Below are 12,779 nucleotides of genomic sequence, written 5' to 3' on the forward strand. Positions count from 1 at the left end.
AACTGGCTGAGATTACAGCCATTCAGTTACATCTTCATCTTCCATATACTTATTCTAGTTCTCTTGCTATTTCTGCCACATCTGCAGCTACTTCCTCCACTTAAGTCTTGAACCCCTCAAAGTTATCCTTAAGTTGGAATCAGCTTCTTCCAAACTCCTGTTATGGTGATAATTTGACCTCTTCCCGTGATCATGATTGTTCTTAATGACATCTAGAATGGTAGATCTTTTCCAAAAGGTTTTCAGTTTACTTTGCCCAGATCCATCAGAGGACTCTCTGGCAGCTATAGTCTTATGAAATGTATATCTTAAATAATAAGACTGGGGGGGGCGCCTGGCTGTTTCAGTTGGAGGCACATGCGACTCTTGATCTCGGGGTGTGAGATTTCTACTAAAATAAGTAAATAAACTTAAAAAAATAATAAAATTTGAAAGTTGAAATCCATGGGCTGCAGAATGGACATAGTGTTAGCAGGCATGAAAACAACATTCATTTCATTGTACATCTTCGCCATCAGTGTTCTTGGGTGACCTAGTACATTGTCAATGAGCAGTAATATTTTGAAAGGAATCTATTTTTCTGAGCAGTAGGTCAACAGTGGGCCTAAAATATCCCATAAACTATCTTGTAAACAGATGTGCTGTCATCCAGGCTTTATGGTTCCATTTATAGAGCATAGGCAAAGTAAATCTATCATAATTCTTAAGGGCTGTAGGATTTTCAGAATGGTCAATGAGCATTGGCTTCAACATAAAGTCACCAGCTGTATTAATGCCTAATAAGAGAGTGAGCTTGTCCTTGGAAGCTTTGAAGGTTGGCCTTGACCTCTCCTCGTTAGCTGTAAAAGTCCTAGCTGGCATCTTCCAATACAAGGCTGTTTCATCTACATTGAAAAAGCTGCTGTTTACTGGGGGCATCTTCATTAATTACCTTAGCAAGATCTTGATAACCTGCTGCAGCTTCTACATCAGCACTTGCTGCTTTACCTTGCACTTTTATGTCATGGAGATGGCTTCTTTCTTTAAACATCATGAATCAACCTCTGCTAGCTTCCAACTTTTCTTCTTCAGCTTCCTCATCTCTCTCAGCCTTCATAGAATTGCAGAGAGTTAAGGCCTTGCTCTGGATTAGGTTTTGGTTCAAGGGAATGTTGTGGCTGGTTTGATCTATCTAGACCACTAGAACTTTTTTCATATCAGCCATAAAGCTGTTTTGCTTTCTTATCATTCATGTGTTCCCTGGAGTAGCACTTTTAATTTCCTTCAAGAACTTTTCTTTTGCATTTGCAACTTGACTAACTGGCTCAAGAGGCCCAGCCTCCAGCCTCTCTCAGCTTTCAACATGTCTTCTGCACTATGCTTAATCATTTCTAGCTGTTGACTTAAAGTGAGAAATGTGCGACTCCTCCTTTTACTTGAACACTTGGAGGGCACTGCAGGGTTATTATTTGGCCTATTTTCAATATTGTTGTGTCTCAGGACATAGGGAGGCCCACGGAGAGGGAGAGAGACAGTGGAATGGCTGGTCCGTGGAGCAGTCAGAACACACACAATATCTATCAAGTTCACTTGCTTATGTGGGCCTGGTTCATGGTTCCCCAGAACAATCACAATAGTAACCTCAAAGATTCCTGATCACAGATCACCATGACAAATATAATAATAATGATGAAAAAGTTTGAAATATTGTGAGAATTGCCAAAATGTGACACAAAGTAAGTAAATGCTATTGGAAAAATGGCTCCAATAGATTTACTTGATGTAGGGTTGCCACAGGCTTTCAATTTGTAAAAAACGCAATATCTGCAAAGCACAATAAAGTGAAGGACAATAAAATGAGGTATGCTTGTATTTCATGGAAATTCCATAGAGGAGTTCTGAACTTGCTCCCCTGAGTAATTATGAGAATTAAGCAAGATTATGTCTACTAGTACCTAACCCAATGCTTGGCATATGAAGTGTCTCAGTGACTATTACTTCCTGTGTCCCATTTCAAGTTCTTAGATTTTAGTAAGAATTTGCCAAAGGGAAACAACAGGTAAATTTTTATATGGTACTTTGAGTTTAATATACTGATTTCTCTCTCCGTCCTTTTGTTTTTGTTCTCCCAAGGCTATGCCTTTCTGCTGTTCCAGGAGGAGAGCTCAGTGCAAGCATTGATAGATGCCTGCCTGGAAGAAGACGGGAAGCTATACCTGTGCGTGTCAAGCCCCACCATCAAGGATAAACCGGTAAGTGATATGCAGCCACCTGGTGCTTTTCTAGAGCACATATGCATTTGGAATAGCTGATCACCTTTTTTCTGTAATGGGAATGCTGGTAACTAGGATCCTCTTACCCAGGGTGACCTTGCTATGCAGTAGAGCTGGACTGTTGTGGATGAGAAACTATTAACAAATTACTCTGTATTTCGTTTTATACCTTTGGGACTGCGTGTAAACAAATGTGTCCTTGTCTTTCACTTTACAGCTCTTTCAAGCTAATTCCTATTCAGTAACTCTGAATTGAAGTAAACAATGCTCTTAGTGGTTTTGGCAACTGGTTTCTGTCATTATTTCAGATCAAGGACAGGAATAATTTATTATTTTTTTTAAAAAGATGGTAATTGGCAATGTTTATGCTCCTGTGAATGCAAGGCATTGTGCTGGATGGTGCCCACAACGGACTAACTAGAGCCTTCTGGGCCAGGAGCTCACACTCTCAAATGGATAGGCTTCGAACAGGGCAGGAGAAAGCAAGGACAGAGAACATGGACCCAAAACCATAAATAAATGTACACTTATACAGCGTTTGTGTTAAGAGTTTGTGGTTTCTGAGCCAAAGGGTGTGAGTAAGTTGTTGGGTAAGAGAAGAAGACTGCTTCCTTTCTCCTGACAGGCATTATCAGTGGAGAAGGGGCAAGACTATATTCAGAACAACAGTAAAAAAAGAAATTGGTTAACATGGTAGAAGTAGGATGGAGAGAAATTAGGAGGGGGTGAGTTTGTGTATCAAGACTTGGTGCTAGGAGTGGGACATAGGGTAAAAACAGTGATACAGACCAAGGGACCAATGCAGGTATCTCTCACGGGACCTACAGCATGTCCTGTCAGACTTACACCAGACATGTGGGGCTTGCTTGGCAGTTAGGTTTATTCTCAGAAATGTGCATGGGGAAAGAGTTGGGGTCAGAAGTTAGAAGTCTTGACTCTAGCTCATTTAAATTATCTACTTGGCTCAGAATAAGTCACCCAATACTTGCAGAATTTTGATTTCCTTATCTATAAGATAACAGGCATATGGTTTCTCTCTGGATGTTGAGCAGCTCAGGTAAGAGGAAAATGAATGTGAGAGCATTTGGGATTTGTACAGGTATAACTGGATGATGCTATTAGTCCCAAATAGTGCCATAGTTAGGAGAGCAAGTTTAGAGCTTATCTACATGGTAAGGTCTGCGGAAAAGAATGGTGACGTCTAGAACAGGGTTTACAGTTGGTTGCAAAAGAATGATGCTGGGACTTGTCCACCTATAAGGGGAAGACTGCAGCACGGAAAGCAGAAGGAATTACTAAAGAATGGGGATATTGAATCATAGAATAATTGATGCAGAGGAAGCAAGGATTTTAGCAAGTGTGACACTTGCTGTCACTGTATTTTTCAAATTCTGGGGTCATTACCAAATATTTTAGGAGTTAGCAGACTTGGATAGGTAGCTATACAGGTCGGGAAAAAGAGTAGGGAACCTTTGTTAACTTTGATCTTAATTTAAACAGTGTGGAGAGGCTGTGCTTGTGACTAGAATGGGAGTATGCAGTGTTTCATCTGAATAAATAATGAGAATGCTGAAGTAACTTCTCTAAATCTCTTTGGAATCGTGTGAGATTAGAAAGATTGATCCCATGTCCCATGTCCGATGCCTGAAAGGTAAATGGTCAACCTCCAGAGAGCCTCTGGAGGCTCTGTAGGAGAGGATTTGAAATATATTTATACATAAAAAAGGCAGAGGGGTAGAGGTCCACATGAAGATAGTTATGCCCAAAGTAGATTTAGAAGCAGTTGAATTGGGAGGAGAATGGAGATGAGCAGATGGGCTTGTGTACCTTGGAAGGGTCACGTCACTGGCTCTGTGGGAGGAGGATATTATGTTTGTCAAGGCAAGCCTTCACCAGGACTGGACATCTCTTGAGAAGGGAATGAGCAGTGGCGGTTGCAGATGGCAGTGGTATGTTGACTGTTTTCCCTCCAAATACATGTGTTACCCTGGGCTTGAAGGACTTTTGAAAATAACTAGTGGTAATTATCTGTTTTGGTAATGTTTATGGGGAAACTAACTTCCACTGTTTGTGTTTCTACAAATTTCTGCCTTATTGCAGTTTTCATTTTCTGAACTCAAGTGAAGCAGTTTTATTGGAGCTTGGTGAATTCTGAATGGTGGCTGCTGATCACGTATTTCTTTAACCCAGGCATACTCAGAATTTCCAGCATAAACAATTTGAATAAAACTTAGGATGGGAAACAGAAAAGTCCCTGAATACCTGTAATTCTGATGAACTGGATCCCATTTTGGGTTCCAGCTCTTTTGGCTCCATTTTTGAAACCTTCTCTTTCTTGGCTTCAACTCCACATCTATCACTCCCAACCTCATTTGGCCACACTTCCCCACCCAAGTTTCGGTACATTCCACCTCATTTTGGATGCTCCCACAGAGAATGAGAGCTGAGTTGAACTACTGGGAGTAAGTGAGGACCTTGGCAATAACTCAAGATAAAGTCAACCTTTGGAACTCATTCCCAAACCTTCTGAGCTATGGCTCTTTTTTGCTTTTTCTACTTCTTAGCTTGGCTACCTTTCAGGATCCTAGTGCCCTCATTCTGTTGTTTAGTTCTTTCTGATGCTCCTTGGATTTCTCCTTGGAAATATACAGTGTTCCAGAATGATCTCACAATTTTCTATCCTTTGACCTTCTCCCTTCCCCCCAATCAAACCCACATTTCCTTTGTGTGGATTAGGTGAATCAGATTGTTTTCCTAATACAGAGCCTGATAGCAAGATCCCCTCTCCCCTTTCTAAGATCATGTTTGTTTTTTAACTCAAACAAATCCCTAATCAGTGGATTTCAGATAGTATTGGGGAGATACTTTTAGTCAGTGATGACCTTTCATTTATGACCACACAGACTACCTTATGTATAGGTCTGATTCTGAAAGATGGCAGAAGATACTGTATTTATAACTTGTTCAATTGACTTCTTGGTCCCAAAGAAGGGTAAACAAATTGGCAAGAGCAGGAGTTATTGTAAAGCTCCTAGATGTGTGATTTTTTTTTTCCTCCTCCAGCAAGAGGAGTTCCATTGCTCAGATGTTCTAAGCATCCCAAAGGATAGCTGTGTTCTTGTCCAGGCTTCCAGTGAAGTGGACAGACATTGTGACAGTGGTCTCTCTTGTCAAAGTGACTCCACTTTTTAAACATATAAAAAGACTGAACCTGAAGGTTCAAAGCAGCAAATTGATAGAGCAGGAAACTTGCCATAGACTAACTGAAATAGGGGCCGAAAAACAGTAACCTTCAAGACAAGGTGTGGAAAGAGATATTTATGGTTCTTACCTTCTAAAACACTTTGGCCAGAGATGTGGAATAGTAGACACCTTGAAAGGAGTATACTAGAAGTTTCCTGCTTCCTCCTCCTTACAATTTATAGCATAATCGTAATTTATAAATATCCTGAAATATGACAGATTGATTTTGCTATACAGTTGATCCTTGAACAATGGGGTGAGGTGGGGGTAGGGGGTATTAGGGACGCTGACCCCCATGGAGTTGAAAAATCCACATATAACTTTTGACTCCCCAGAAACTTAACTACCAATACTGTACTACTGACCACAAGCCTTAACAATAACATACACACTTGATTAAACATATTGTATGTTATATGTACTGTATACAGTATTTTTTTACAATAAAGAAAGCTAGAGAAACGTTACTAAGAAAATCATAAGGAAGAGAAAAAGTGTACTATACTTCATTTATCGAAAAAAATCTGCATATAAGTGGACTTGTGCGTTTCAAACCTGTGTTGTTCAAGGGGCAACTGTATATTTAAAGCTGAAGTTTGGTTATTGCTCAGGTAACATGGTCATCCACTCAAAATTTGAAAAACCTAAAATTGAAAAAAAAATGTTGGGAGCCAGGAAGCTGGAAACCAGTTGGAGGCTGGCTCAGTTCTTTAATTTTTAATTCTGTCCGATCTGTCTGTAATTCTGGTTTTTCTTACTCCCGTTTATGTACCAGTGGGATGTCTAGCACTTTTAGTCTCCTCTTTAGGTACAAAGACAGTCCAGATCCTTTTGCTTGGGACTGAAGACCTTCCCAGTCTGACTTCAAGTTTTTTTCAACCTTTCTTTTTTCAACCTTTCCTTCTGAACCCTGTATTCCAGTCAACTGAAATATTTCTGTTCCTGTCTCAATTTCTAATTGCTACACTTATTTTAAGACCCCTCCCAAATGCCATCTCTCTCCTGAAGCCTTCTCTGATCACTACAGCATCTCTAGTGACTCACACCTACTATTATAGCTATCTCCAGCCCACATACAGCCATCTTTTCAAAATAATGTGCCTTCCTTCCTTTAAACCGTGTTTGAGTGCCAACTATGGGCAAGACATTAGAGCTGGTTATTATGAATTAGATATAAAATCCTGTGTTCAGAAAGTTAATAGTATAATGGGTAGGTAAAACAAGTATATAAATACACGAACCTAAAGAGCCTGGCACATAAAAGTTTTTAAAATATTTGTCAAATTAGGAAAAATAACAAATTCAATGAAGATAAGATTAAGTGCTTTGGAGGGTTTATGTATACCTGGAGTGATGAAAGAAAGTTTCTTGGATGAAGTGTCATCGGAACTAGGCCTTGAAAGTTGAAAAGGGTTTGGAGATTAGCCAGGGGAGAGGTGGAGCTGTGGAAGTGTGGGAAATGGACATTGCAGAGAAAGGCAACAGTGTAAACACAGATGAGAAATTGTGCAGAATGAGTGGAGAACATTTAATTGGTTAGATGAAGCACTCTAGAGAACTCTTGGTTAGATGGAGCACAAATGTATGAAAGGGAGCAGAGGGAAATTAAATTGGGAAACTAAGTAGGGGCTGAGTTACAGGGCTCCTTGACTGATGGCCTCAGCCCTTGGGTTTGTGGTATATTTACTTAAACTCTCATTCTCCACCTACTACCTCCTACGACAATAACTATAATTTTATCTTGGCTCAGTCAAATTGGATTTGTCATATTCCTTCTTGGAAATCTTCAGCATTTCTAATCTTCTTTATTTATTTATTTGTTCCTTTTGGTCTAAATTCATGGTTTGGGCACCTTCTACCATAGGAATTTCTCCAAAGGAGGAATTTCTCTGCTGAAATGAGAGAACTACCTCTTATTCATAATAAATCCTTCTCCTCTCCCCACTCTCTGAATTTGCATTTGAGTCCAGAGTTTCTTAGTGTTTGAGTCTTTGGACCTATTATTCCTCTCTAGGGAGGTCTAAAAGATGCTGCCGTTCTGATATACTAAAATAGTTTCTAGTGGACAAAATAGCTAATACCATCCCCTAAGGGACCATATTTATTGTTTTCCAAAGTGTGTTCTGAAGAACACCTGTCCCATCAGACACTGATCTCTTGAGAGCATCATTGACAAAAGGTTTGCTCATAACAATAATAGATGTCATTTGTTGAGAACTTTGTGCATTTTATATCCATTTTCTCCTCCAATTAAAGGTTCCATAGCCAAGAATATTTGGGAAAAAAATGGTATATTAAGGTTCTGAGAAGTCTTGCAGTAAATAAATTTGTGTAATATTTTTTAATCCAGCATTTGATATACCTATTTGGGGATTATACTTGTGAAGATTTTGGTGGAATTAGTATTCCATGAAGCTCATTCAAAGAATAGGCTTCTTCCAGGAAAAACTTAGGTAACTTGAACTTTTATGTGTACATTACTCTCAAGAGTTTTAGTGATTTGCATGCCAGTAACAACATCCTTGTTGTAGTACCATGGAGCTGAAAATACACATTTGTGTAGACATTGGACAAAATTGTCTGGCTGCAAGAGCACAATTGCTTGAGGCTATGAACCTGGAAGTTAAAATAGCTGAATATAATGCCAGTTCATTGCTAAATCATTTTCTTCAGCTTTTCTAACTGCTAATTTTGTTAGTAGGTTTAAGAAGAATATATCAGTCATTTCTTAATTGAGAAGGAGCAGAATAAGTTTAGATAGAAGAGAGAAATAAATCATTCACAAATCAAAATGCATTTTGACTTGTTCAGGTGACTCTTGGGAAGCATGGCTGGTGGCCAGTAGGCTGGAGGACAAGGAGTCTCGCAGGCACAGGACATCATTGCACTGGAAAGAGTATATAGACTCTGGGTCAGATAAACCTGGGTTTCAGTTCTGACTTGACTTCACTCTTCTTAGCCTTAGTTTCCTTATCTCTAAAGTAGGGATAATGTTTATGGCATAGCAGTTACAGTGAATTTAAGTGTGACAATGTTTTAAAACGACTAGCACAGTGGTGTAGTGTATGTCTTCAAAAGTGCTAGTTTCTTCTTTCTTTCAAAAGGAAATCATCTATCATGCTTATGTTTTCTGAATGATGTAGGAGTATCAGCAGCAATGATGAGCACTAGGTAATTCTGAACACTGAGTAGGTCACTGGAGGGTGGGGAGCATCAGAAATTTGTGCTGATTAGGCCAAGCCTTGGGGCACCCACTGGTGATCAGACACACTATATATCCATATCCCTGGCAGGTGGCTTTCAGTGGAGTGAAGAGAGTGATCTGGGAGCTATAGAAGGGCAGTGGCTGGACATCTTGGGGCATCAGCATCTGCCCCTCAGGAAAACCTTTGTTAATTCACCAGAACACTGATGAGCACAGAGCACTCACTCTGTTCGGCACTTTGCCAGGCAGTTGGGACCCACACAGAGATATGTCTCAGCCTTAGAGGACCCTAGAGCCCAGTGGAAGGAAATAGACATGTAAATACTAAGTGAAGTAAGGAGTCAAAGGTGCTACGATAAAAGTTTTATAAGGAGTGGCCATGGGGTGGGGGCTCAATGGCAAAGTGGTCAGGTATTCCTGAGGGAGTCAGGAAAGCCTTTAGAGAGAAGGTATTCCCTTGAATCTTCCAGTTATAAGTATGGGTATTAATCATTGCATTTAATTGATAATTGCTTTGCTTTACTAAGTCAAGCACAGAGCAAGGCTATACATCACCCTTTTCAGGGCACAGTTTATGCATGCTCTGTTTTTGTACTGGGTGCCCTTATGAAAAACAGTGTGCAGAGTTCTATTTGAATTGTTCAAAAGTAGCTGAAGGGCTGAAAGCCTGTGGTTTCCGTACGTCAGGCAGGCTGTGCAGCTTGGTACAGATGGCAGGGGTTTTCTTTTTGTACCTAGACCATTTCCTGACCCTGATGGTGGACCTGGAGCATTCTGGGAGGGCATGAGAGAATTTCCCAGGGTTACTTCTGGCTCCCTGTCTAGGAAGAACCCTGCCTATTTTGATGAAGCTCTCTGGGGCCTGTAATCTATTTCTACCTAAGGAATGGGAGGAATAGCTTGAGTGTGAGAGTTAGTTTTTTGCTTAGAGGCCCAGTGGAGTTCTGACTGGAGTCCCCAGGGGAGCCCAGGGTAGAAAAGTCTTATCAAGAGCATTGAAACAGATGAGCTATTAGGTTGTTCTCTGGTCACTTCCCCCAGAAGATACAGGGAGGGTATCTCCTCCTCTCCATTGAGTGGAGAGCAGCACTTGAGATGAGGTAGCATCTAAACTCCTGGAAATTGGCTGACCTTTTTGTTAGGGAGCTGTATGGTAGAAATTAGGTTGAGGGATGCCTGGGTGGCTCAGTCGGTTAAGTGTCTGCCTTCAGCTCAGGTCATGATCCCAGGGACTCCATCCCACACCGGGTTCCTTGCTCAGCAGGGAGCCTGCTTCTCCCTCTGCCTGCTACTCCCCCTGCTTGTGCTCTCTCTCTCTCTGACAAATAAATAAAATCTTTCAAAAATTAATTTTTAAAAAAAGAAATTAAGTTGAAATGAGATACCAAATATGAATGTACTTTGGAGAATCCAAACCATAATTATTGCTGTTGTGGCTGTTAGTTTTGGTGGTTAATAATAATAAAACAACCCCTTATAGCATGGAAGAGATAAAGATGCCTCACAAACCACAAACTAGTTTATTTGTGATACTGTGGGGCACTCCGGTCATTCTGTGAGGTCTGTGATGCTTAAAATAGAATTGCTGACGGCTGGGGTGGGCCTGAGTTCATTACCAGTACAGCTGAGCTGTTGCAGCTGTATGTCACCTAAGTTTAGCTGACTCATCCTGGCCGTCAGAAGAGCTGCGATGCTGCTGCTTGCTAGGGAGAGCAGTCCTGATGGTTCTGCAGTATTGCTTTTGTGAGTCATGTAGATTGAAAGGATTGTATGACTAGGGAGAGAAAAATGGGAGACCTTCTCCTGAGTAGGAGTTTGAAGGGTATTGAAAAAAGAAAGAGGAAATTGGGGTTAGGGAGGCTAGGCCATGTGCTTTATGGGAAATTCATGGGAAAGAAGACATAGCAGAAAGGGGGTTTTGATCAGGTAGTTTCCTGGGTTAGCCACCAGATTGCACTGTTGACTCTGAACAGTCTGGTTGCTTTGTGGAGCTGTCTTAAGAGGAATAGATGAAAAGGAAGGCACTATGCAGTAGGACGTGCATGTGTTGGATGTTTGTAACCTAAGGAGATGACCAGACAAGGATGAAATGTAGGTGAGATGTTCAAAATGAGCTCAAGATACTATTATTTACTGGTAGGTAAGTGTCTAAATTCTAAATTGTGTCTAAACAGAGAATTCTAGAGCCATAGGGTGGCTTGGTCATGTAAGGAGATTTAAAGCCCTAAGGTTTATGTTAAAAAATTGTTCTTATTAAAGCTATGTGTTTTCTCTTATCCGGTTATTAAAGATACAATAAAAATGCATTTTATATTGAGTTTTTACTTAGAGGCTTTTGGAAATTTTCAAAGAAATTTATTTTTTAGAAAATGATCTTATAGCTTCTTGTCAAAATAAGTGACCCATACTCCATACTCTATTACCTAATTTTTTTTTTCCTAGCACTTGGCCTGATCTTATCCCTATTAATGACTCTTAGTTTTAAATAGGATGAAGCTTCAGTTTTTACATGGAACTGTAATTACTTTATTCTTCGTTGATATCAAAATAATCAAACGTCTCTTTTGTGCAATTTAGTCAGAAAGCTTTCAATTCTTTGAACAGCTATTGTTTATATTTACTATACTCCTAACCCCTTAAAGTTAATTTCTACCAGAACAACCCTTTTAGAGCAATAGTAGGAAATAAGTGAGAAAAGGCCTTGATTGGAGTGAAGTTTCTACATTTTGTTCAGTTGGTTCAACCTTGTTATGCCATATTTTGATACATACTAAGAATAAAATATAATAGGGCAGTATTATCCAAAGTGTGGATATTAATAGGTGTTACGAAAAAAAATTTTGGAAATGCTGGATTAAAGCACATTTGAACAGGTTTCTTTCCTGTAGAACTTCTTAGAGCCTTTGATTAAATATACACCAATGGGTGCCATGAAACTCCAAGAAGGAAGAGATAGCCTGTAACTTTTCCTAAACACTGCTTGTCTGGCAGAACATGCCTCCAGACCTGCTGTTCACAGAACACACATTGGGAAACCTTGAAAAGTAAAATGAGTGCTCTCATTACTGTTGATATGATTAATGTTACATTCTTTTAGGTTTCTTGAAGGCTTTTAGAGTTACTATATGGCATAAATTGATATATTAATAGCACCACCTTTATGTTTGGTTTTTGCCTTTATCCTTAAAAAGATTTGCCTTTGAAGATAAGCAATTATGCAAAGAAGATTATAAATTCAGATAATAATTCAGATTATTAATTCTTAAGAATTAAGAAGCAAATAATTCAACCAAAGAATAGGTTTCACAGTCCTCACCAGAGTTTCCATAGGAATACGCAATTAAAAAAGAAACTACGGAAAAACCATTTTTGTCTTTTCTCTCATGAGTGCTTATGGAAGGCAACATTCCATTGGGAGCTGTGGGGTAAGTAAACCTTTCTAGTCAGAGATCACAAGTCTGGGGCCCACAGGATAGATCTGGTCTGCAGTTAGTTTGGTTTAGGTGTACAGTGGCTTTAACATTTGAATTCTTTCTCAACATTTTAAAATCTTGAAGTTTCACATAAAAATCTGAATTTCTAGCTACTCTTGCAAAATGGAAAAATCTGACAGTACATTCACAAATGATAAGTACTTGATGGAGCTGAAAAGTGTCTGCTTCCTTTAAAAGGAATGTTTTACTCCAGTGTGTCATTGCCTGCGTAACAACTGTTGTCTGGGTGGCTGATAAATTTATGCTACCTGTCCATCCCTATGGACATTTGATTTTGCATAACCCCTGCTCTGAGGACATGGCATGGCTGAAGGGCTACGGGCCGTGCCTCTTTCTAGAGTGACCTTTTTAAGCAAATGTGGACAGGTTTCTCCAGGAAGGGGTGTTGGAATCACTGTCAGGCTCATTTAAGGGTATTTTCACCATGTCTGATGAAGTCCCTATACTCCCAACCCTCAGGATGTTGGGGCTCTTCTTACTCCCCAGAGTATAGCTTATTTGACAACATACTGAAAGAGTTGTTTCATACATACATACAGCGATCTCTATATATGTAAAGGTTGTTTTGCTGGGGGAAGTTTATAT

The 12,779-nt window shown here is 39.8% G+C and overlaps 1 protein-coding gene across 2 annotated transcripts in view; it reads left to right on the forward strand.

The window, feature by feature from the left end:
* Positions 1-12,779, forward strand: part of CPEB3 (cytoplasmic polyadenylation element binding protein 3) — a 150,194-nt gene that overhangs the window by 100,516 nt on the left and 36,899 nt on the right. For both annotated transcript variants that reach the window (XM_028098944.2, XM_028098943.2), the window contains one exon: positions 2,113-2,231. In XM_028098944.2, coding sequence (XP_027954745.1) covers positions 2,113-2,231 — 119 coding nt within the window. The remainder of the gene's footprint in view (positions 1-2,112; positions 2,232-12,779) is intronic.

Source organism: Eumetopias jubatus, unplaced genomic scaffold, assembly GCF_037043125.1.
Source record: "Eumetopias jubatus isolate StellerSeaLion01/CBP00866 unplaced genomic scaffold, mEumJub1_p1.0 scaffold_17, whole genome shotgun sequence".
Taxonomy (NCBI): Eukaryota; Metazoa; Chordata; class Mammalia; order Carnivora; family Otariidae; genus Eumetopias; species Eumetopias jubatus.